Source organism: Seriola aureovittata, chromosome 7, assembly GCF_021018895.1.
Source record: "Seriola aureovittata isolate HTS-2021-v1 ecotype China chromosome 7, ASM2101889v1, whole genome shotgun sequence".
NCBI lineage: Eukaryota > Metazoa > Chordata > Actinopteri > Carangiformes > Carangidae > Seriola > Seriola aureovittata.
Genome location: NC_079370.1, coordinates 14,927,234 through 14,952,307, shown reverse-complemented (window position 1 = coordinate 14,952,307; position 25,074 = coordinate 14,927,234). Strand labels below are relative to the sequence as shown.

The window sequence follows — 25,074 nt, the reverse complement described above, 5'->3', positions numbered from 1 at the left end:
CTCACATACTGATGCACAAAGTTGTCTCATGATGTAGTCGAGATAAAGAAGAATGCAATCTCTTTCCCCCTTAACTGTAAAGGTTACCAAAAATGTATCAGCATCACATGTTTAAAGTATTAAAGTCTTGTACATAAGCGACTGTGAGACAGTGGTTGCATAACAAAGATGTACATGAAACTCACACCATGAAAATAGAGTAATACTGTAGCATAGAGGCATACTGCTGGTGTGCATTTCAGTTTTGTTGGTTGCTTGCTATTTTAGTAAGTACTTTAAACTATAACCAATCCAACTTTAATTCTTTAAATGAATAATTAAGAAAGAGGTGTGAGAAATAAAGCATTTTGACCGAGGTTGATACGCACTAGCGATATTCTCAGGAACAGGCTCTGGTGCAACTATGTCTCCTCAAGAGTGTTTTTATCAACCCTGCAATTCATTTGGTATCTGGTAAAATTCCATCGTGCTGACACCTACAGGTAAAACTGAACGAATGAGGAGGATATAAAACAAGGCAGAGACTGATTAAGAAATAAGATATTCTGTGCAAAACACCTGGCAAGATATGGCAATAGCTGTCACAAGATAAAAGAAAGTTAACCACATAACTGTGATTCAATGCTCTGCAGGTTTCAACCAGTCGTCACTAGCTGAATCACTTTTACTGCTATCTCATTGTGGTGAGATCATGTTACATTTCTGAGAAAAATGAAAACCAACATTTTGAGAACTATTGGTTTGTGGTCACATCAATGCTTTGAGGTCTCATTTTAAACTGAAGTTTTACATCCTTTAATAAATCATCATTTCATAAATTACATTTTTAACTGCAACCGTCACAAAAATACATTTTGATAAAATGGATTGGTAGAAAGGATTCAATTAATCACATCAAACAAAGGGTGAAAGAAACACGCTCGGTACAGCTTTAGTATCACTGTGACCTTCAATGGCACTGTGAAGTGAATGGCTAATACTGCAGCACCGAACCATGTTACTGGCATAGAAAGAGGAAAAAAAGGGCCATAATCTTTTTATTTTTCTTATTATTTACTTGAAAATATTTCAAATTACATCATGTAAACACAATTACTGCAAAACTGGTGACCAATATCTGTAAAGAAGATCTTTGCTCATGTCGTGCAGTCTGCAAAATAACGTAAATTATTGACCAGTATTTAACCACCTGTGTATTCCTCACATAACACTGAAGACATTCAAAATGAAAATGGTAGATCCAAAAACTGTCATTCTTCTGACTCTTTTCTCTTGTGAACAGTTTTGTATTCAGACATCGATTCAACAAACATCATTCTCAACAGTATATATTATTGTGACAGAACATGATGCAGAGTAAAAGACAAAAATAAACATCTTTACAAAATAAATCTTTACACTTGTTGCAAAAAAGTGCTTCATGAGCGCCTTATTGTCTCATCTCTCATTTTTTAGTACACACACTTAAAATATTGATCATTACATGATCTGAGTTTATTTACAATGACAGGATCCACATTGTTTCATTACATTTTTAAACAACGTTCCCACAAAAATCAAAATATGCACACATAACATGTGGGAGCATAAACTTGGCTACTGCTGTGAGGCTTGGTTCACACAGCACCAGGCCAACAATGATTGACAATCCGCCGGGAGCAGATTTCACACAGTGCTGTCTTGTCTGTCATGACTGAGTCTACACCAGGTAGTGACAGTCTTCAAATTAAAGCGAGGAAGGAACGGCGCTGTAGATAGTTACAAATACTGGATCATTCCCTAATATAAAAATGATGGTCTTGGCTGAGTATGGAAACCCAAAACTTACAGTTACAAGACAATGTCAACACTAAACCAACATTAGCTAAAACAGTCATGCGAAAAAGAAATGTTTCAAGTTCAATTTGATTACAAACTATTCTGAAACTTCATTAGAATCAAGGTGGCTTGAATTTCCTCTTTGACAGAATAAATAATTGTCCTTCGTGTAGTAAGCCCTGCATGCCTCAGTCCTCAGAATAAGACATCTTCATGCTCTATCATCAGCTGCACCACTAGTTTCTGCTGCCTCATGTCATTCAGGGTAGTCAAGGCATTCTGCTCCGGTGGCTGCATAAGCGTTGGACCAAAGACAATCCCCAGGTTCTCAGAATTCATTAAATTGTCCTTTTCGAACATTGTCACCCTGTAAAATATAAAAAGAGAGAGATGAATCAGGCAAAATACAAAACAGGGATGTTAATGTGTTAAAATATTTTTGTCTTTTTCTTTTTCTTTTTCTTTTTCAGGTCATGTGGTGATTCACCTCAGGAAAATTCAAATCAAGGATAAGGGTCATATTTTCAACAAATCCTATGAAAAGACCAAAACTAACAATGTGTTAGGCTGTCTCTTAATACTTTTCAACTGCCATACACCTTTTGTGGCATTTAGTCCGTATGACACAAATCTTTAAAACCAGGTTTCAAACATACAGATTAATTTTCTTTAAATAGGCTAAATTTTTTCAAATAGCCGGGCTCTGTCATTTCTTGCATTTGCTGGGGACTATCTTCAGCCACAGATTATTACACGGTTGGTACTCAAGTGAGTATTTCTGGCAGCAAAATGGTGTATGTGGGATTAACTCAAAATAAACTAGTTCCCATGTTCATAGTAATGAGGGAACATGTCACCCAGTGTATCAGCGTGATACACTCATTTATGTGTTTTGTTTTTTTTGCCATTTCTGCTTCATTTCTATAGCAACAGTAGAGATAGATAGGAAAGTCAGGGGAGAGAGAAAGGGAATGACACACAGCAAAGGTTTGTGTTTGTTGTGATTTGTGTATGAACTCACCTCTTGAGGTGAGCCATCAGGTATCGTAGCGTCTCATAGTGGGCCGGGGGGAGCTGCAGCAAGCCCTCGTGGATGGCCTCCAGCCTGGATTCAGCATTTGGAATTTCTACATCATATCACTAAAACGATTAGTATCAGAGCACAGCAGAGCAGTACCAACACAGTAATGGCATGGAATTGCAGAGAGAGGAGCTCTTACTTGCAGCTTGAATAAATTTGGAGTACAAGTCAAATGTAATGACTGGAATGGGAAGGTCTCTTAAGTAGAGCTTCAAAGCACCAGCAATGATGTTGATGTCTGCATAAGAATTGGCACTGATGTCTGCCTTTTCACCATCTGTTGATGAGAAATAAAAAATGTATGACTGACATGTAATTTTATATTTGGATACAATTATAAATAAAAGGTCAATGTGAGTATGTACTGTGTGTCACAAAATAACAGATAGGCAGATACTATTTTGTGAAGCACTGCAGCTGAAACAAGCTTCTTATTCAAAATGATGTGAACTAAAACCTCAGAAAACTAGATCCCAGGGCAAAGAAATCTGATGTCTACAAACCTCGGTCAAAGGCAAGCCTCACATCCTCTATGTGCTCTGAGAAGCCAGACACTCGGTAGAGACCTTCAGATTTCATACCTGCAACAGAAAATTAGGACGCTTGTGAATTTCTTTTCTATTACCATCCTGCCTACCTCACATTCTGCCTCTCAGACATAAATTTTTTTTACAGAATTTAGGCCTCTTTTCTAAAAAGAAAAAAAAGGATCAATGACATTTCTAATAACTGCAAAATAGTAACTGCAGAATAATTGAATGTTTGATTTAAGACTTTACAAATCAAGCCTCATGCTCTAACTTTCCTCTCTGTGAAGTGATTGATGGGGTTTAATGTGATGACTGATTGTTGCATTCTACCTCTCAGCTCTATCTCTCGAATACACATGTCCACCACCATGGGTCGCGTCGTGTTATGAGCTTTGACGAGCGTGGTGAGGTCACAGCTAAACACTTTCTTTATCCTGCGCAGGTCCGGCTGGCAGTCGCTTGGAACCAGTTTGGAGCACTGTTTGTGTACATTCAGCCCGCAATCTAGCAGAGCAAGAGTGAGATAAACAGAGAGAGAGATTAGCCTCAGACTGATGATGACACAACCATCACAGCAGGATAAAGACAGCCGTTTGAAAAGGTTTCCCAGAGTCAGTGATAAACTGCACTGTCAGCCAGCACAGTCACTGCTAAGCTGTCTCGGTGCACTGCGCCAGAGGTAGATAACGGCGAACATGGCAGCATGGGCGGGGGTTCTTGTTATAGTTTTAGTCACTCGGAGCGTGCTGGACAGCTGGCAAGAGCGGTGTGTGTGTGTGTGTGTGTGTGTGTTAGAAGTACGCCTGCTTGTGTAGAAGCGCAGCCTGGAATGAAGGTTTTGAGGGAACCATACTTGAAGACCGAGGTGTCCGACTGAAATCGTTCATCACAAAGATGTTTTTACTGCTGGTCTGCTGATTGGGGTCCTCACTCTCAGTCAGCGCTCTCAGAGAGAGAGTGTAGCAGGAGATAAGAAAAAAAATAGAGGCTAGAGAGGGAGTGAGAGAGGACAAAGAACTCTTTCCTGTTTCCCACAGCACATGAGGTGTCTGATGATACCAGTGTTTGCCTCTGGCTTATCAGCATGGCAAATGCCTCAACAACAAACACTCTGTTTAAGGAGAAAGCAACCAAGTCCAGCAACATGTACATCGGTTTCAGGACTGTGTCTGTGCAGTGAACACATCTTGTGACCATGGAAGCTTTGAAAACCCCATCGAGCTCTAATATGTCATCAGTCTTAGTTCTGCTGTTATATTTGGTCAACAATTACAGTATATCTGACCTGTGTTTGACCTGCATTTGTCATAGTTAGATAAAATTTACATGTTTTATTTTGAAACAACTATTGTGATGTAACTACTGTCAGCACACTGCATCACATGAAATTTATTTTCACAGTAAACAGTAATAAGGGAATCAGAAGATACCATGTAAAAACATCTAATTGCCTTTCATTCTCATAAGACAAAAAGAGTGATAGCAGTTACAGCTGTGTGTCTGTGCTTTTTTTTTCCATACTACTTCGATGAAGTATGGATCTCAACTGGTTTGTCATAGATCTAACAGGAAAATGGAAAATAACCATAAAACAGGATGTAATCAAATCACCAATTCAAATGCAATACTTTTTCAGAAGGATTATGCAACTGAAACATGCGTGGCAGAACAGTGTTAACTGCAGATCATACACTACTTGTGTAATCCATGACGTACATGATTTTCTTTGTGTAATCCATGACATGGAATTCTGATGTTGTGGTGTATAGTTACCTGAACAGCGGACACCTTGGGCGATCAGGCCCCACATGAAGTTGGCACAGTACTCACACCAGTGCGGCCCTCGAAAGGTATGTACCTGGAGTTAAAGAGAACATGGTTATACACACACAAACAAAGACACAAACAAAGACACACACACAAACAAAGACACACACACACACAAACAAAGACACACACACAAACAAAGACACACACACACACAAACAAAGACACACACACACACAAACAAAGACACACACACACACACACACACACACACACACACACACACACACACACACACACACACACACACACACACACACACACACACACACACACCATGTATTGCAAGTCACTGCTATGTCCAGTCCAGACTGGAAAACCTCCCTTTTGATGTACTGGATAGAGATTACGTTGTGATCCCATGCTACAGTGGATGGGACCCCTGGCCAAATGAGAGCATTTGTATATACAAGGCAGATTAAAGGATTTACTATAATGTGTCTGGCATCTGCTCCTGGGCAATTGGATACATGCAGGCAAGCCTGCAAGTCAAAATAACAGATGTACACCCACTGTGCAACATAAAACACAGATAAGATGGCAAATGGGGCCACACCTGCATGCACGTGCACACACACATACACCTTCACTGGGACTTTGAATAGGTAGCAGTAGACTGACGAGTGAAGAGGGCATATGGCAGGTGGTGAGTAGAAGGTTTTTGTTCTTTTTCAAAAGGGAAGCATGGAAAAAGCTGGGGGTCATTGTAGCCTGCCTGTTAACTGAAACCCAAGATACAATTGCAAGAATGTTGAGGCGCCCAGAGGCAGAGAATCCATAAATTCTCTTTCGTATATTTAAAGAACCCTAACTCTATTGTACATCCCACTCTGACGGAGAGCAGACTACACAATACTTTTCAGCTCTATAACTCTATAACTTCAACTCTATATAGATAACAGATAAGATGGCAAATGGGGCCACACTCTATATATATATTTTTAAGAACTCAGTAGCACAAAACAAAAATGGATCTAAAAGCTTTAAAATCAATGCTAATCAATGTGCTCTGCTGTTAATGGGCTGTTGTGCAGTGTATCCATTATTTCCCCTCAGTGCATATGGGTGTCAGCTGCATGTGTTCTCATGAAAACATCAACACACACTATGGTCAATGATGGGACAGGCAAACATCTGAGGCAGGCAAAAACACCTCTAAATGCATCTCTCTAAAGGAGTGATTAACCAATGCAAAACACTGTGAGAGCTAACCTGCTGAAAATGTATCAAAGTAAAGTTGTTGGCAGCCATCAAACTTTTCTTAATAAAATAAACTGCTCACCTTGAAGTTGTGGATCTTCTCATAAGAGCACAGCTTCTCTGGTGTGTCTTTCAAGGCACTCCGTCGCACCAGAGGTGAGGAGATCTGTGGACAGGAGGCCAAGAGTTTAATAGGCTTCCACAGAATAGTCCCCTTACTCCCCAGTTTGACTCCCAGAGCCAAAGCCAGCAGCTCCTGGCGCTTTCGCTCCTGTCTTTTAGCCTTGTGGGTAATCAGATCCCCTCCTAAACTTCCTCGGTTTTCTTCAGCCTCCATGCTCGACTGGTCGGGGTCCCACAGACTCTCAGTCTCCTCTGGGGAAAGATGCAAAGGAGATATGTGGGTGCTGTGCAGCAGACGCTGCCGGCAACAGCCCAGCGCAGAGACAGCAGCTACACTCCACTCCTCTCTGACCCAGGAGGGTGACTGATGACAGCCAGTACGGGGTTGACTCTGCATCTGGTCTGAATCCAGTGGCAGCGGAGAGCAAGAAGAGCAGGGGGAACAGGACCGGTAGTGGGCGGCCTGAGGGCAGGAGTGTGCCTCACACAATGGCCCTCTTTCACACGCCCAGAAAGGAAAGAGAGAGAGAGAGAACAGGGTCCTGATGAGGAGGGGCCAGGAGGTTGAGAGTGAGGGCGGTCGTGTGCTGTCAGGACCACTTCACACAGCTCAACAGCTCTGTAAAGCAGAATCAATAGTGCAGACGCCCTCTTTATAGCACAGAACACACTCCCATTAGCAGGCTGCCTTCCGGATACACTCCACTTCACTTAACTGGAGATAACACTCTTCTGCCAGCAGCTCTCAGTCAGCACCGGGTCTCCTAACCGGTTCACTCGCCTGCTCAAAGACAGGCTCGAGATTCTCTGGCCTGACAGATCTGAGGCTGTGTCTTCGTAATTCAAGCAGATCTCGACCTCCAGTCATGCCAGTCGGCTGGTGGAATTCCCCTCACTGCCGTCCAGACTGGATCTTCCAGACGCTCTGACTGCAGACTACTCACGCCAATCACAATCATTTGTCTCAGAGGGCCAGCAGAGCCAGACCATCAACTGGGATTGGGAGGGATTACTGCAATAATCCGTACACAGGGAATAATCCCACAGTGCCCAAATCCAAGTAAAATCCCATAGGAAGCTCATTTGCAGGTCTGTAGCCATATAGTATTTTTGCCAGTGGGGGGCTGTTGCTATGTTCATGCTGAATTTGTCCCTATTAGCTCTGCTTGTAAACAACCAGTCAGCAGCACCACAAGGTTTCCTGCTCTTCTAATTAATCATGAAGCTCTGAAACGCGGCACTGAACACTGACATAAACCCAAACTACACATCATACGACACATCAAGTAACAAATATCTGTGAGGTTTTATATCAAAGAGCAATTCTACAGAACAGCCAAGCCTGAACATAGGAAGACATCACAAAAAATATAAGGTTGAATTGATTTATTAAACAGGGAGGAAAGGTCAGAAAGCTGGTAAGCACTGGATTTGTGATGATAAAGAGCTGGAGCAAAAGCAGAGTGGTGAGTCGGAGAGCCCAAGGGGTAACTGCAAAGCTGAGATAAAATAAAAGGGTTGGCAGCTCACACACAGAAGCAAAGTAAAAAACTGCTGTGGGCCTTTTGTGTACCATCCTTTTTTTTTTTTGTCTCTGATGTCTGGAGGAAGCAGTTAACCGGCTGATAGCTGGAGAGTGACAGGACAGGTGAAGATATTTGTCTTTGTGGCTGACATTCTTTGAAAAGACCTACACATACCATACCATAGAATTCAGCTCCACAGCTAAGTCTGAGGGGACAGATGAGGAATAGACCGCTCTAAGATATTTTAGACTTGCGAGGTGGGAGGGAGGGAGACGAGGGCTCCACTCTTTGTCTGCAGGCAGATGGCTTCTTGTCTCTTAAAGAAGAGCTTGGAAGAAAAGACACAAAAGGTGGTCACACAACAAGCTCTGCTTTCTTTTCAGTGGCTTTGGCTCTTTTATTCCCGCAAGGCTTTGTGAGAGCACAGCTGAGTGGACGCTGTTGTAAGCGAGTACTTGGAATCATGGGAAAACAGCACAGTGGGCACTGACACAGTAAAACAGCAAGATACAACTATCCACATCCCAAACAAAACAGCCCTAACAACATCTCTGACACATAGGACTAGGACAGATCTTATAGAACTAATAGAGCGACAGCGTTGAATAATGGCCACAACTGTTTTTGCAGAACATTATGGTGTCACAGTGAAGTCGACCCTTGACCATTTGGATATAACATTTTATCATTACACCATTTTATCCTATTAGACATTTGTGTTAAATTGTGTCCTAATTAGTTCATGAATTTGTGTGTTCATGCCAAAAATGTGTTTTGTGAAGTCACAGTGAACTTGACCACCAAAATCTAATCAGTTCATCCTTGAGTCCAAGTGAATGTTTGTGCCAAATGTGAAGAAATTCCCTCAAGGCGTTAGTGAGATGTCACATTCATGAGAACTGGATGGATGGACATATGGACAGACAGACGGACAAAAACATAATGCCCCTGGCCCTGGCTGTCGCCAGCATATAAATAGACATAGTGTGAAGGATATGGTAGTCAAAGATATTGTTCACTATTCAAAAATGGAAGAAATTGCCAATTTTGTCTGCAACAGGAACACTGAAAATAAATGTGTACTTACAATGCTGTGTGAGGAGTAGTAAATAGTTTGTTTTTGCTTTTTTATAGCATGAAACTCTAGAGAGAGAACAGATAATTATCCTAACAAATAACAGGACAATTTCTTGGAAATCTTTCCAGGACATGCGAGCAGACCAGTCTGTCGAGAGCCCTGCTGAGATTAAACCAGCGTGGTGAGTATCAGGAGAAATGTGGCAGACATTTTGGCCACTGAGGAAATTCCTGCACATGCAAAGAGAAGGAAACGCAGGAGGTTGATCTACAGGTCGCATCAAGTACCCCTCTCACTTTCTGGGAGTATTTCAATTACAGAAGAATTTACATTCATGGTAAATATGGAGGTATCAACCTAACACTGAGTAAATACATGTGAATGCTGACCATACAGGGAAGCCACTGTGGCTGTAATGCCTCAGGGTGTGGCTGTGTAATTGGCAAACATGAAGTTCAAAAAGCAACCACAGATTCGAGCCATCAAGGCCAGGTCTCTGCTTCCTGGACACGTAAAAGTCGAGCAGACAGAGAACTGTTTTCCTCTCAGTCTTTTAGAAGTGACTGGCAGGTTTTCAATCGCTGGCTGACAATGCCCGCCGTCATCACAGCTGTCACTGATTCGGATCCTCATGTTTAAAACTTGGCAGGAGGAAATTTGAAGTCATTTTCCAAAAGCGCCTAGATAACTGACAATCTGACATTTAGTGAACGACGTGCTCCAGATTTACTTGCTAAATGCTAAAGGGAGTCTGCAGCCCACAAAAATTCAAATCAAACAAAAAGCAACACTACTTTACACTGTTCAATAAAGCAGTGTGTGTTAAGCAAACATGTGCGAGCCTGTATGTCTCAGAGGGCAGTTCTCTGGCTTCCTAGAGGTTGGCAGTGGCATCTGTAGTAGTATTTAAAACTACAATAAGTCAATGGAGTGACTGACCGATGGCCAATAGGTCAAAAGGTCTGCATTAACGGCTCATGTCTCAGGTTACAAAGACCAAACTGAAGTCCAATGATATTAATACCGCAACTGATGCTCCTGCTGACAGATCTGTCAAGTGTCTGTCACTGACTGACTGTCAAATTGAAAAACTCTAGGTTGACAATTTGAAGACAAAAAAAAATTCCTATAGCAATAAATCTTGTCTTCAAGCTGAGAGACACATTAAAGATACAGCTCCTGAAATCTCTAAAGTGGAAGAGACCATGAAAATATTAGTATAAGTTAATAAAAAAGAGCTCTGCATGATTCGAAGTGCCATCAACAGGCAAAAAAGAGAGGAGGAAACAAGTTAAGATTGCCATCTAGTGGAGGGATACTTTGAATTTGTCTCCAGACAGAGAACAGACTTTCCTCGTTCCTCATTGATAAATCATTCACTGACTTCAGTCCAACAACAGCTCACGACTGCCAATGAATACAATGTGTAATGTGTCTCACCCAAGATCAGTGTGTCTGATATGCACGGCAGGCAGAGCAAAGTCCCAGTCCCCTTGGTCATCATTACCTTTAAGATGAGGCAACGAAGCATGCCAGCAGTGAACACACCCAGGGGCTACAGGGATAATGTATGTCTCACTCACAGGACAAAGTGTCCTCTCAGAGGCATCCTACTGGAAATGCACTGGAGATGCTCAGTAGCATGGAAGAAGTGTACAAATGTACAAGAGAATTTGCATGTACTGAGATGATGAGCCAACTAAAGAGTTTTTTTTTCTCGTTTTAAAATAATTTGGGTGGCTTATCATCAAAGTTTAAATTTACAGATAATAGAAGGATTATAGGATAGGAAGGCCAGATTTGGATAATTAAATTGAAAAACATTTAAATAACAAAATGGAAATGGTTTTTAGTGAACATCAAGTTCAGTTTCAAGCAGCTTAATTTTAATTATACATACAGCAAGGAGTTTCGTAGAATAAATTCTTTCAAACTAGGGCTGCAACTATTGATTATCATTAATTAAACTTTTTTTGATTGATAATTCTCTCTCTGATATAATGCACAATGGTCTTCAAAGTCAAATCTTAAAATGTCTTGTTTATCTGACCAGCAAAAATGCTTTCGGTTGATCAACTACTCGATTAATCATCAATCAATCATTAAATACATGAGTATTTAATTATTGAGTACCAGAATTGCTTTCATTCAATATTCTATCAATGGCAGAACTGATTTACTGACTAATTGTTGCAGCTTTAATAGAAAGGTGGTCTGTGAAGCAGTGTCTTGCTCAACTTCAGCAGAAGTAAGCTTCCTACTCATTATAGCACCCCTTAGTACACAAAAAGTAAACTCAGAGTAAAATTAAAACTTGAGAATGTATATGCTCCTGGTGACATAAACAGTCAGAAAACTCACCTTGTCGTCTTTCTGGAAGGTGACCCTGCGGGGTTCTGTGCGTCCACGGCTCAGCCTGTGCACCATCTTGTCCTTGAGTAGTGAGGTGTAACCAAGATGCTCGTAGATGGGGTTAGTGGTCATTTTGGCAATGTACTCCGCTGCCTTGGTCTCGATGTAGAGAGTGATGAGGGCGTCTGTCACAAGGTCATGGACGGACTCAAACCTCTTCTCCCCAACAAAGTGTTTCCCATCATAGAACAGTCTGTAGTTGAGGGTCTGGTGCCCAAACCTGGATTGAGATACATGGATGATGATGTGCTTAAAATACAGAGGGAGTAAAAATAAGCAGAGGTTGAATTGGTTGAGTGGCTGAGTAAAAGTGAACAAGGTAGAGACGGAGTGAGCTCTGGGCCGCTGAAGGGGACGACCTTTCAGGGGTTCTGTGCTGCATACTGATGTGTTGGTACCTTAAGGCCAAGGTGTGAGTCCCTGGCTGTCTTTGGCTCCCCCTGATGAGGTAAGCACCCTCTACTGCCGCCAGCAGCTCATCTGCATATTCTCGAGAGATGATGCCATGAAATCTGTTAAAAAAATAAAAAGAAGAAATATATAAATAACAATTAGTGGGTATAACTCTTCATCCAATGGAATTTTATCCTCAAATATACAAAGATTGATATTTTAGAAGTAAAGCTCACACATAAAATACACATCCACCCACTTAAACCCTAACCACGTCTGATGCCAGGCAATAATGATAGATAAAACCATTCACTGCCCAACAATATTAAAAAAAAAAAAAAAAAAAAAAAAGGCATAAAAAAATGACAGTAATTAAGTTACACTCACTCTCTGCCATAGTATTTGGGTCTGCTCTCCATCTGGAAACCAGAAGAAGAAATATTGGCTGGAGGAATATGATGTGAAAGCTCAATTAAATGGCTTTGCAAATTGTTATTACAGCCTGTGTGAAAGATAGTGGACTCTACACCACAGGACAGATTATCTCCATCTATGCCCCTGCGTCTATTCGCAGCTACCAAACCATAAAGCCAAATCACAGTGTGGAGATGAATAAGAGGCAGTATGAGAAAACAGCTGGTGATAGATGGCCAGCTGCAAAGAATTAATATTTAGTGAGCAGTGTCTCTGCAGGATGTGGCTAAAAGACACTTTTCATTTTGAAGACGATGTAAAACATCAAACATCGGCATTAACATTTTGACAAAGAATAATAAATTACAAACACTTGAATTACTGAGACCCCTTTCTATACAAAGACTGTGGGCAAGACCACTACAGATGTCTCTTCACATTCAGTTATGATCATAATGGTTTTATGGGAACACTTTGGTAAAATGTCAAACATCATTTTGTATTTTAAATTTAACGGGCAGCCACAACTCTCACTTAGCCAGCCCATCACTTTCACTTTGCCCATCATAATGTGGCAAGACTCAAAATGAGATGAAGCATCATTTCTGGTGGGTTATACGATTGAGGATTGACAGTTCTCTCAGTGAGGGCAGTAACAAGTATAGCAACATTAGCTTTATATTCACACGGCTGAGAATAAAGTCTGTACTGCCTGTCCAACATGTTCCAGCTGCTTACATTGAGGTTCTTTACTTGTTATTGTTCTTGATGTGAAATGGTAATTGTTTTTAAGTCTGTCTTAAAACTGTAGTCAGATGTCCATATGAACACTGAAACAGGATTTGCTAGGTTGATCTCTGGTCTTTGTTCGAAAAAGACAGAAAAACATCAAAAAAATCTTGTCCTTGACTATTTTAACACATATTCAAATTACACTCCTAAATAAATTTAAGGCATGCAGTTGGAGGATTATGTTTAGTTTTCGAACTCTAGCATACCACTGAGTTAAAACAATTGCTCATGAGGTGTGGGAGTCTTGAGAGGCAGCGAGTCATTCTCCATAGGTTACTGATTGGTCTGGCTTCCGGCTGCCAGGCTCAGTCATTTCTCAGTGAATGTTTTCCAGGCTAAAACCTGAGAGTGAAAACTGAGTTTGTAAGATGCAGTCTAGTAGACTGTGTTTTAAGGCAAAGGGAAAATAAATAAATGAAGCCAACAGGTGGTTCAGTTAAGGTGCTTCAAGGCTGCTTAAAAATTTTCATGAAACATATCCATAATCACAGGATGGTGCTGGCTCATAACTGTTTGTTGCTAGACTGCATTTCCCATCAGAACCATCCTCTTCCTCATTGTTGTGTGACATTTTGTGTGTTTGTGTGATTAATTTTAATCATTCACAGTCATAGTGCTGGCACCAGTTAATCAACTAGCTAGTTGAAAAAACTAATCAATGACTATTCTGATAATCCTCTAACTGTTGAGGTCATTCTTTAAGAAAAATACTTGCAGAAATGCTGCTTCCAGCTCCTCAAATATGAGGTTATGAGGTATTACAGGTTTCCTCTGTTTAGACTTTGGGCTATGCAAAGACACAAAGACACAAAAAGACTAAATAGTTAATAAAAATGTAGAATCAATCATTTCAGCCTCTTACAGTAGCCTATTGTATACAGATTTATGAATGTACTGACCTCCTGAGGACATGTGATCCTCTTTGGTCTCGGGGCTTCCTGCTGTAGCTGGTACACTGTTAGAGAAATATATGCATGTTATTTAAGACCGTCTGCCCTTCTGAGTTATGTACACAGCTCAGTGCAAGTTGTAATTACATACGTATTGTAGATTTGTTACCAAAATAACAACCTCAACACACACTTAAAGATGAAGGAAACGAAATGACGCAATGCAGCTTTCATATCACAGGACTAGACTGGACATAAAACAATATCTCCACTTAGACAGCTTTGTCTCAGTGCAAAGGTAATAAGATACAAAGGGACTGTATATGCAAGTATATGCAAGGCTAAGCAGTCAGTGGTTTACATGACAGGAGCCATATATTTGCAATCCTTTCGTGTGAATTCAGAGCTGTTGTGTGCTTATAACTGCACACTAGCCTTTTTTACTCCAAAACAGAAATACTTACACTTACAAATACATACATACTGCAAATCTATGGTTGAGTGCATTAGGTCTACTTAAAGTATTGGGAGAACTGGAAGTAAAGCAGTGAAGCAAAGTGAAAATGGGACTGAGGGATTTGCGGCAGGCAGCGTAATCACCACAAACACCTCAGCAGCCTCACAAGAATTGGTACATTACAATTAGTGATTAAAAAGTGAGGGAAGCCAAAACGCGGCTGCTGTTTTTCCTGTTTCCCAGAACTGGAGGTCTGTCAGGACAGAAATATTACCACCACAGAGGAATCAGTAGCTGAGTGTGGTTTCTTTCTTCATGTCCAATTTTTAAATCCTGTGTGTCTAGAGCTGGAGTTTCTCTTGTGTTTGACAAACTGCCACATTTCCATACCAGACTGTATGAAAATCCTGCAATGATAACAGAAAAACAGGTTTAACTGTTTTATACTGTATGATTGTATGATGCAGTTTGGCAGTCTATGCCCATGCCTTGTGAGATGCAGCTGAGAACTGAAGACTTACAGCAGTGTCCTCTTCACTAACAACTTGTACTACAGCAAAGAAATCACTGCATGAGGTTGAGCTAAGTCTTCACTGCAGCAGATTCTCCAGGCGGGGAAGAAAGACTCCTGACTGTGAAAATGTCCTGACTCCTGACATTTTCATGTTTTGTCAGGCTGATTCAAGCCAACCAGAGCAAGATCTGGACATCATCCATTCCAGGGACACAGTGAGCTCTAAAAATACCTCAGCAGAGAATCAGACGAGTCAAGAGAAGATGGGCGACTTCAGAAACGAAGCATTATTATTATGGGAAAATTATACATATGAGACATTTACAATAATTGCAGGAAAAGTGCATATAAAGGCTATGAACTGCAACTGGTTAAACAAAATGTAATAATTACTCTAAGGACAGACACAGAGTTTCCAGCCGAAATGATTTGTGCTCAGCTTCAACAAATGCATCACATACATTCTGGGGAGTCAACCCATTTCCTCCCACTTGGCAAAAACACTGTATAATGAGGTGGGTGTTCTGAGGACCCCATTTCAGCTGAGCCTCTCTGCAGGTAGAAAATCTTGTTTTCCTGGATGATGGTAACCTATTTTACTCAGGGATCAGGGATGTGCTGCTTTGCATTTGTGCATGTGTGAATGTGTTGTGTGGGCGAATGTGCTGGAGTGTGGGCCTTTTGTGCATGTGTGCATAGCGTTTTGGAACCTGCAGTGTATCTAATTGCACTATGTACAACAAAACCCATTCCTCCAAGTATAGAAAAATGTCTCTTTGTTATTTATAGATCACAAATAAATGTGCTGTTATTTGAAGAAACACACTAAAGGCCAACGTCGGGTTAAAACACTGCTAATCAGCATGTAAAATGAATTAATTACTCACAGTAGGACTTCCATATGGGCGGTTGGTAATCCTCAGGGTCTGTAAAACACAAAAATAAAGCAGGTTTCTGTTAGAGACTCACAGTGGTGTTAATAGACTGTGCCTTGTTTTCTCTCATTAAAATCTCCATTTCGAGCCCTTTCCCAGTGGACTGACTTTGAGCCCTTCAACGTGGTTATGTCACTGTTGTTTATCTCTCTGTTATGATTACGCATATGGCTTCACACTGTGCAGCGGCCTCTTGAGATGCACCAGTGAATACACTTCTAATCAGTATCTCTGCTTCAAGGACAATCGATACAGGTGTCCGCTCATTTGGCTAAACATCATGTCGGCACACACCTGATCTATATTACGCGCCGGCAGGGTCCTGAAAACAAAGTATCTCTATTCTGAGACAAGACGACAAATTCACTAATCAAAATTAGGGGGGGGTAAATACAATTTACATCTAAGCACCCACAACAAGATCTACCTCTGGGAAATATAGTGGCTGATTTATGATTATGTGAACACATTCCTGGAATACATGATAGAGTGTGCTGTTACAGTATATTAGCTTAAAACACTAGGAGAGGTGATGAAGTAAATGCCCTGTAGCAACTGATAATTTACTGTAGTAGCTACTCGGTAAAGTTATGACTTGTAATAAAACGTGTCACCAAACAAGTCAAAAATATGGTAAAATTTGCTGCTGTACTGCACTGTCGGTGATGTAATAAAATGTCTGGCTGTTATTAGGACACAAATGGTGCAACATATTTTTACTCTTAATATAATAATGATGCTGACACTAACATTTCTCAGCACTATTTCCAACTTATTTGTTTTTATCCACATATCACACCAGCGCAACTCTACTCTAACTCGCATGTTGAGGATGGCCACAAGAAGCAATGAAAAACTTTGGAAAGGATAAATAAATTGGACCTTTTGTTATGATTTTTTTTTTCCTCAAGCTCATGTTTTCAAGGTCAAGAATGAATCTTGAGAAGATGACAAGCTTTTACATAGCAATTCAGCTTTAACTGCAGGTTTTGACTGATTTAATTAAAGTTAATGTATGAACTACATGCTCAGTATGCCAGCATGCTAATGTTGCTCTGTAGCTAACACACAGACATTTCATACCACGTGCCAAATGCACAAAATCGCTGCTATGATACTAAATGATTCATCTGCCTCTCAGATGTTAAATGTAATATCTCTCATTAAAATCCCAGTGCCACTGCTCGAAGATTCAATTGACTGCGTGAATAATGGATTGTGTTGGTCCAGAAGACACGTTGTTCATTTTAAACATTCCTTTGCACTCATCAGCACATTAGCACCACACCCCTCTGGCCAGAGGGAAAGAGATGAAACACACCTGAGAGGGGAAGGGAATTGTTTAATAAAACTAGTGAGCACTTGTTGGATGTGGGCACTGAGGTACAGGCAGAGAAATTGCGAAACATACAGCAAATGGCACAAGTGTTAAAGCTTTATCAATAAGGTCTCTGTATATTCTTGTTCTATTTTCATCTGTTCATCTGACAGCACTTCAGAGTTTTTCCCTGTTTTCTCTGCTCACCGCAGGAGAGTTTGAGTGGAGGCTTGTTGCAACATTATTAAACACACAAATAGCTCATCATTGCTTCTCATAACAGCACAGTTACTTCGCAATAAGTTGAATTTATTTCAGAGGAAAGACAAGATAGGTGCATATATTTAAATGCTGAATAATTATGCAAATGATGAAAAAGTAGTTCAACTGAGAGGTGGATTTTCTAAGGGTAAATGTTTTCATTAATGCCCTCCACAGAGTGTCTACCTTCAAATATATAACTCTATAGCCTTCAGGCTCAGTTTGCTGATGTGTGGCCAAGCTGTCTTGGAAAATGTATTGTCCTAATGATGAAGCTTTGTCACTGTGTATTGCGCTGGCAACAATCTGAAAGATTTATTCCACTGCAGCTTGTTTAAAGAATGTGATTTCATCTGGTTGGCTGCCAAATATTCCCTTTTCAATCTGATTCTTTTTAATGACGAATGGCATTTCAGTCTGGAATTCTGCTGCAGCTTCGGCTCAGAAAATGGAGCTCTTAAGGGTCGATTCTGATGCAAACACTGGCACACACTTGCACAAACATACATGCGTGCAAATACATTGGGCTACACTGTGCATATCCACTCTCAACCGAGCACACACACGCACATAAACACACACAGAAATCCAAAGAACATCAAAAAGAATTTTTAAGTAGCTCAGAGTTTGCATGGTGCCTGATGATCAGGGAGAATTTAAAATTCTAGAGCAGCCAGAGGGCTCTTCCCCCAAAGCAACAGCTATTAATTGTGTTGCCCTCCATTACTCACCAGTCAGAGGCATTCAATAAAATAATTACCGGCGGGTGTTTGCTTTGGTGACAAAGAGAATATGTGATGAATGAAGATCAAGACTCTTATCCCCTGAGATAAAGTCTGCATCTGGAGTCTGTGTACATGCAAAAAAATATTCAACTTCAGCACATAAAACAATCACTTATGTGGAGGTGAGACGAGTCCAAGGCTGACAGCAGTTCAACAAGTTTAGAGCCTTTTATGATTAAAAAAAAAGAGCTCTTAAACAGGATGCAGACATTTTAAAACCTCACTGTTTTTTACTATCATCTAGTCAAACTTCAAGGCTTATAATGACATGAACCAATCTCCTTAAAAAAATAGTATAACCAGGTAGTTACCACAAGTCCTGTGAATTTCAGTTTTACAGTACATGGGAGATGTTTCCATTAGCCATGTGCACCTGTTAATCTATGTTGGGGTTGGGATGAATGAGTCTGTTGTGCATTTCCCATCTTCCCATCTTTTTTTTTTTCCATTTTATGCTATGAGTGTGTCCTTTGTGATCCCGGATTCTTCTGGCAATTTATCTAATCTTATCGTGACCTTGACAAAGCAGTGATGACCATGATGATGTCTAAGTTGGTATTAATCTGCTGAACCACAACCAAAAATTTCACCTCCAGCAATTTTGCCAAGTTTGTTAAGTGTATTTTGTTCTCTGTTCTGCTAGAACTGAAGAAACACAGGGATGAAAGCATATTTAATTTCACAGTTCAATGCATTGCTTTCAATTTAACCTGCCATCATGGTGCATGTGTGATTTAGATGATTCTACACAGTTTTGTTCATAATGTTATAAGTACTTAACTGTTGTTTGCTCATTTTCAATACTTCCCTTCCAAGCCCTTCCTAGACTTACAACCTATATACACATAATGTGAAAATGTTCATAATGTTTTGTGGAGTCTTGTGAGATTGCAAATGTGTGGCTATGCGTGATTTGGCTATTTGATAAAAAATAAAGTATATAAAAAAATAACACATTCTGGAGTTGAACTCTGAGTGCAGCACTGCTACAGATACACACAGACCCTCGCACAACCAAACACAGACACATACAGACACACACAGACACCCACACAACACACACAGAGAGTCAGTGGGATGCAGTAGAGCTGCAGCAGGGAGACCATCTGTGTATTACACTGGTCCAAAACAACCATTTCAACACAGTCTTTGCACTGACCAGATAACATGTGACAAGTACAAGGGTGCCTCTGGAGTGTGTTATTTGTGGTGCGCTGCTGGGCTGTGCACCCTCAGTGGAACTGTATGTTTTGCTGTTAACAAGAACTGTAGGTGAGTTTTAACACAAAGTATAATTTGGTGATCTAAATCTGACATTTCCTTGTGTCACTGAAAGCGCCTGTTTTTGTAATTAATGGGCTGGGTGACTTGGGGGACTAACCTGCTCCCTCGCCGATGCTGTAAAACATGCAGCTAATTTGACTAAGTCATTATACATGACATAATTCCAGTCCTACACAAATTACACTGGAAAGGACAAGAAATAGAAATAATGGAAAGATTTTGAGGTGAAATGCAGCATTTGCCAGGAACATGTGCAGGATGGTGTTGAGCAGACAGCCTCTCTGTAATACATGGCTGTAATTCTGCCTCCCTGACCAATTTTGTCATTTAAGGCTTGGAGCAGAAGGCATACTTTCATGCTCCTTCCCGCAATTTATTTTCAAAGCTTTATTTCCTGGAGCCTTCTAGCAAATGGTATGCTGCTGGTACAGTACATGCTTCCATGCCCACCCGTGCCAAGAATGTGTAAGAACCTCCCTGATCAAGACGAGTGGCCAGAAAATATCTTTCTAGGGAAAAGAAGAGATTGCAACATATATGTTGCAATCATGTTGCAGTCCTTAAAAAAATACTTAAATACTGCAATAAGGTTGTAGTTATAGGTTGTGTGCATGTAATGCAGTTCACACACTATAAGGCAGTTTGTGTACTTACCATTGACCCTTTTATTTCAATAATTTACAGTCAGTACAGAAATAAATCAGTGTTTGCTTCCGTAATGTAATTACCATTACCACTATCATAGATCAGTGCTCAGCACAAAACGCTGCCATCAGTGACACTTTGACTGTTCACAGAAAGAAGTTAGATTAACTTTATTTACACACTCTCCTCCAAACAGCCTCAAAACAAGAGTACTAGATAGATGTATCATTAGAAGCAGCTGAAATACCTACACCAAAAGCACTTTGTTAGCAGCCAGAACAGCCGACCTAATATGGAGCAGAAATTGAGCCTAGATTCATTTTTGAGTCATATGCCTCATAGACAAGATTATTCAAATGTTGTGTCTGACTGCCAAAGAGCTCTGCATGAAAATAATAATACCCTTGTGACAACCACTCTATCCCTGGCAGCAGCACAGCTTGTAACCTCTGATAATTATATTGAGAGCCCAACAGTAATGACAGCCCTCCAATGCCACAGAAAGAAAAGACTTTCCTCTTAAAGCAGCAGTGGTCAAACAGTAAATCCACTGCTTTCTGAAACGCACACATGAGATAATGCTTTGTGAAGCATGTGGTCACCACAGGCTATATCAGCTTGGAAACGACTGTCTGTCCCTCTCATTGGGCAGTACCTTGGGAAATGTGACTCTGCTGTGCGGTGTGGTTGGGATGTAGAAAGAGTAGGAAAGTAAAACAAACACTGCGTATACTATAAAATGCCCTCACTCTGTAATACACCTATAGTTTTGCCTAAAGTAGTGATCAAGTTTAATTTTTATTCATTCATAAGTGAAAAAAGTATTTTCTAGATGTCATTTTCCACAGTATCAAAGTAAAATATTGGTGGAAACAGTAATCATAAACCAAAATGATGAGTGTAGTATTATAAACAGCCTCTCCCTCCTCATGTCACACACACACGCCTCTGGTTGTTGATGGGGCTTCCACATTAAAAATGACTGTGATAGTGGAGTTTGTACTTTATACCCTTACAAACACGAGCAACACGTTTTATCAACACAGAATGGGATATAAACAGAGACAAGCATGGAGCTGCTGTTTCATTCTTGGTTTTGTTTGAACAGCTGCTAACCCACTTACTGTTCTCATTCTGCGAAAATTGAATTTTTAACAAACATATAATAGGTGCTAATCGCTGAACGATAGCTCATTATATGCGAAGGGGATTTAATTGGAGTCTTGTGCACACTGTAGCGGTAACTGTATTATGTCACTGAACCATAGTGTATTAGGATTTTCACAGTGTCAGAACATCCCAGCCTGCTGCTGCATTTTGGAAAATGGAAGACTACACAGGCCAAACATAATCCTTAAAGCCAGCCAAGTGGAAAGTCAATAAGGGAATTATGGAGATGATTGGCAATCTAATGATAACATCCAAACCCAACGTCAGAGGCTCCTGACTGCATCTAACAACCTTATAATCCCTCTGCACACGAAAGGCGTCCTTTCCCACTAATGTTTCCACCACTTTACTTATAACAGATGGGGATGCTTTTCATTTATCCTTTATTCTCAATCACAGCAGTCACTGGAGGCTACTTTAATATTTGCTTAATGTTCACAAGGTGCATGTGAGATGCAGAAATATGGTAGGTGCCACATTTTCTGATGCTTGTGTCAATGGTGAACATGTAAGAGATGACTTTATACAAGTTAATGAAAAAAAGTTTGATTTAAGACAAACAAAGGCATCCATTTCAAAGCACACAATTATAAATTTCTATAAAAGCACTGTAATTAATTATTATTATTGTTATTATTATTATCATTATTATTACTATTAGTAGTAGCAGTAGTAGGCTATTATTAATATCATCTTAAGTGCAATGCCTCAGAGTCTAGACTGAGTCTGGGTCAAGTGAACTCTTACCAGAGGACAGAGATGAACCTGAGAGGCTTGAGTTACTGGATGCTGCCATCCCAACCCGTTTCACGGCTCGGTTACTCCCGTTTGGCCAAGGTGCGCTCCCAGCAGCTCGTCCCCGGTGGGGCCTCCATTTCACTCACGTCCCAATGTGCTTCACCTTTGACGGCTGCACCGGGGACTATTTCACGTCTCGTCTCGCCCCGAGCCCACCACCCGTCTGTCTGAATCCGCGGATCCTTCCCCTCCCGCTTGCTGTGCGCCTTGGTGGGGAGCTCACGCTGCCGCATACACCGTGGGTGCTACTGCCACAGATAAAAATAGTCTGACAAGCTACAGGATCGTATACGTGGATCAGTTTCCTCAAAGCAGTTTCCTCATACTGGACAGACAGAATCTGTAGGTCTAGATTCTTGTGCCATGCAGAAATCAGATGTGGTTTCCATGTGCCACTTTAAGGATTGTAATAAACACACTACACTGCAGCGTAGACGCGCCTTCTTAAAGTGGAAGTTTGGAGCAGGGTTGCCAGATGTAAGCAATCCCGATTTACAAAAGAAGCCCAAAACAACTGACTAGTTATGTAGGCGTATGCAAAATCCAAAACAGACGTTACTTTTTTCTTGAGTCCCACAGTTCAATGAGGTTCATGCAAACAAAGCCCAATTGGCCAAACCACATTACTCCAGCCTTGGCTTTGCATTTTTTCATCAGATGTCATGTTATGTCATGTTAAGTTGAAAGCGTCAGACTGAATCCCTGTGTTTTCTGCGCCATCTGGTGGGCTTCCCCCTTTCCCATGAGATGGCAGACAAAAGAAAAAGATGAATGTAGCGTCTGTGGCTTTAATCTACAGATTTTGAAGGGAAGCTTTGAAGCCAAGAGTTCTCCACAACTCCAAATGTATGAGCTCTTGCATCCTTCACTGTACGTCTTCCTCACTGCCCTCCAAGGAAGAGGTGCAGGGAGGGAAGACAGAAATTGGATTGGATATTTTGATTATTTTTGGCAGATATTACAATTGCGATGAGTCATTATTTCTGTTGGAATGGTAATTTTTTGCATTTAATTTTCACTGAATAAAATATAAAAATGATGATGTAATTTTTTGTTATGTTTGTACTAAACAAGCATGGTCCCTTATGTCATCTCTGTAGCATCACAATGCTTCATTTATGGTATGTTGGGACACATTTTACCTTTATCAAAAAAACTGCAACTCTTGCGATAATATTTACATTAATTGTTCAGCCTTACTGGAGTGGCAGGATAAATCTGCACAGCACTCCCTTGAATACTCCAGTTCAGATGTTCACTGGCCAACAGATAAGACTGTGTGGTTGTACTGGGCAGCTTCCAGATCAGAATGAGTGTAGCAACTGTACACGGTAAACAGTAAATGGACTGCATTTATATAGCAGTTTTCTAGTCTATTAACCACTCAAAGTGCTCACACACTGATGGCGCAGCATCAGGAGCAGTTAGGGGTTCTTGTGTCTTGGACACTTCAACATGTGTATGTCAACCCTGCAGCATGGCTGAGTGTGGTAGTCTGAAATAGCTGTCAATCAATGTAAAACTGCCTCAAAATATACCTATCCTCTGGCCTTACTGGCTTCTTTAAGTAACACTACATATTAAAACCACTACCAAGACTTTAGAACAAGGGAAATCTCCTATTAATACCCTACCCAGCTTTGTAAACAGCAGACAATTGGGATACAGCCCCCATCTCCGCACCTGTTCACCTGAGCTGTCACATCACAAGCCACAGTTTTCTTCCCAGCTGTGAGTGCCGTCTTCCCTTCATGTCTGTCAACTACACAAGTAACTTGATATAGGTTTTTTTTTTTTTATATAGATACTAATAGATCAGAGTTGCCCACTAGTGGTCAGATATAAATAACTGCAGCTTTAAAAAATCCCAGAATGTTAGGTGCTGTTTGACACTGTATTTTGACGAGTCTTAGCAGGACACGCACAGGTGTAATTAATCACATAAATAACGAATGCTCTACTTGTGTCGCACAGTTACAAGCCCTGGTTGTTGTGAAGGTGTTTTTTCACAGAAAACATTTCACATGTGACAGCAGGAAAAGCACATGGGTAAAGAATAAAATGACTGATGAATGATTAGTTGCTTCCAGGGTCCTGTAGTGGCTTACTGGGACAACTGAAGAGAACAGAGCCATTGTTAGACTAATTTAGAAGATCTCTTTCCTTGTCTGATGTGGAAAGGCCTATTAGCTAAATAGGGCACATAATTAAATGGAGACATCATCAGTGTAATTAGTAACACCTGTGGTTTTCCTGCTAAGACAAGTGCAAATATCTGACATAACAATATTAATATAAGACATTTAATAGCAATAAAAATGTGTCACCAGAACTTTCCCTTCACTTTTATGTTACTGCCATTACGAAGTCAATTATTTTTATTCGGCCTATTTAATATGCTTCATTTTATCATGGTGTTATTGTGGATAAGACACACTGTGCAGGGTAAAATATACCTTCAAGGAAGCCAAAGTAACATTTTGTACATGTAAATTGGTGAATTGTGGAATGATAAGTATGTTACAGGCACCAAATGCTAACTTTCACATCTCCCATGCTTCTTAATAGTCAGCTTTGCAACCCATTTGGTTGTCTTCTCACTATGCTCGACAACACCTAGCTGAAAACAACCTTGAATGAAACTTATAGGTTTGTAGGAGAACAGTTCACTCACCAAGTCAGACTTAAAATACTTGGAAATTGGTTTGTTTTCATCGGCGGGATTAGCAAAAACCACAGTCATCTTTCCACGTAAGCTAAAACACCGGGAGTACCCTGCAAGACCGCGCCGAGGGTTAAATTTCTACTGCGGCATAACAACAA

At 40.6% G+C, this 25,074-nt stretch overlaps 1 protein-coding gene across 3 annotated transcripts; it reads right to left on the bottom strand.

Moving 5' to 3' along the window:
• Nucleotides 1-1,020: 1,020 nt before the first annotated feature.
• Nucleotides 1,021-24,941, bottom strand: chn2 (chimerin 2). 3 transcript variants are annotated; one of them, XM_056381121.1, is made up of 13 exons: nucleotides 24,926-24,941; nucleotides 15,943-15,981; nucleotides 14,094-14,149; nucleotides 12,376-12,433; nucleotides 11,994-12,107; nucleotides 11,545-11,815; nucleotides 6,539-6,622; nucleotides 5,203-5,287; nucleotides 3,760-3,933; nucleotides 3,403-3,480; nucleotides 3,039-3,176; nucleotides 2,840-2,945; nucleotides 1,021-2,185 (listed from the first exon to the last, which is right to left on the bottom strand). In XM_056381121.1, the coding sequence occupies exons 2-13, from the start codon at nucleotides 15,954-15,956 to the stop codon at nucleotides 2,014-2,016; spliced, it is 1,350 nt and encodes a 449-aa protein (XP_056237096.1). In that variant the 5' UTR covers nucleotides 15,957-15,981; nucleotides 24,926-24,941; the 3' UTR covers nucleotides 1,021-2,013. The 3 variants fall into 3 exon arrangements, with proteins under 3 accessions (XP_056237096.1, XP_056237093.1, XP_056237095.1); XM_056381118.1 differs by lacking the exon at nucleotides 24,926-24,941 and adding an exon at nucleotides 22,201-22,868 and having other exon boundaries at nucleotides 12,376-12,407; XM_056381120.1 differs by lacking the exon at nucleotides 24,926-24,941 and adding an exon at nucleotides 22,201-22,865.
• Nucleotides 24,942-25,074: the final 133 nt, after the last annotated feature.

Bases quoted from the DNA above. Each gene is read 5' to 3' on its own strand.
- chn2 (XM_056381118.1), bottom strand. From the start codon at position 22,249: ATGGCAGCATCCAGTAACTCAAGCCTCTCAGGTTCATCTCTGTCCTCT. The intron at 15,982-22,200 runs GTAAGAGTTCAC...TGTGTTTTACAG, and splicing joins AGGTTCATCTCTGTCCTCTG to ACCCTGAGGATTACCAACCG. The intron at 11,816-11,993 runs GTACCAACACAT...ATCTCAATCCAG, and splicing joins ACTCACACCTTGGCCTTAAG to GTTTGGGCACCAGACCCTCA.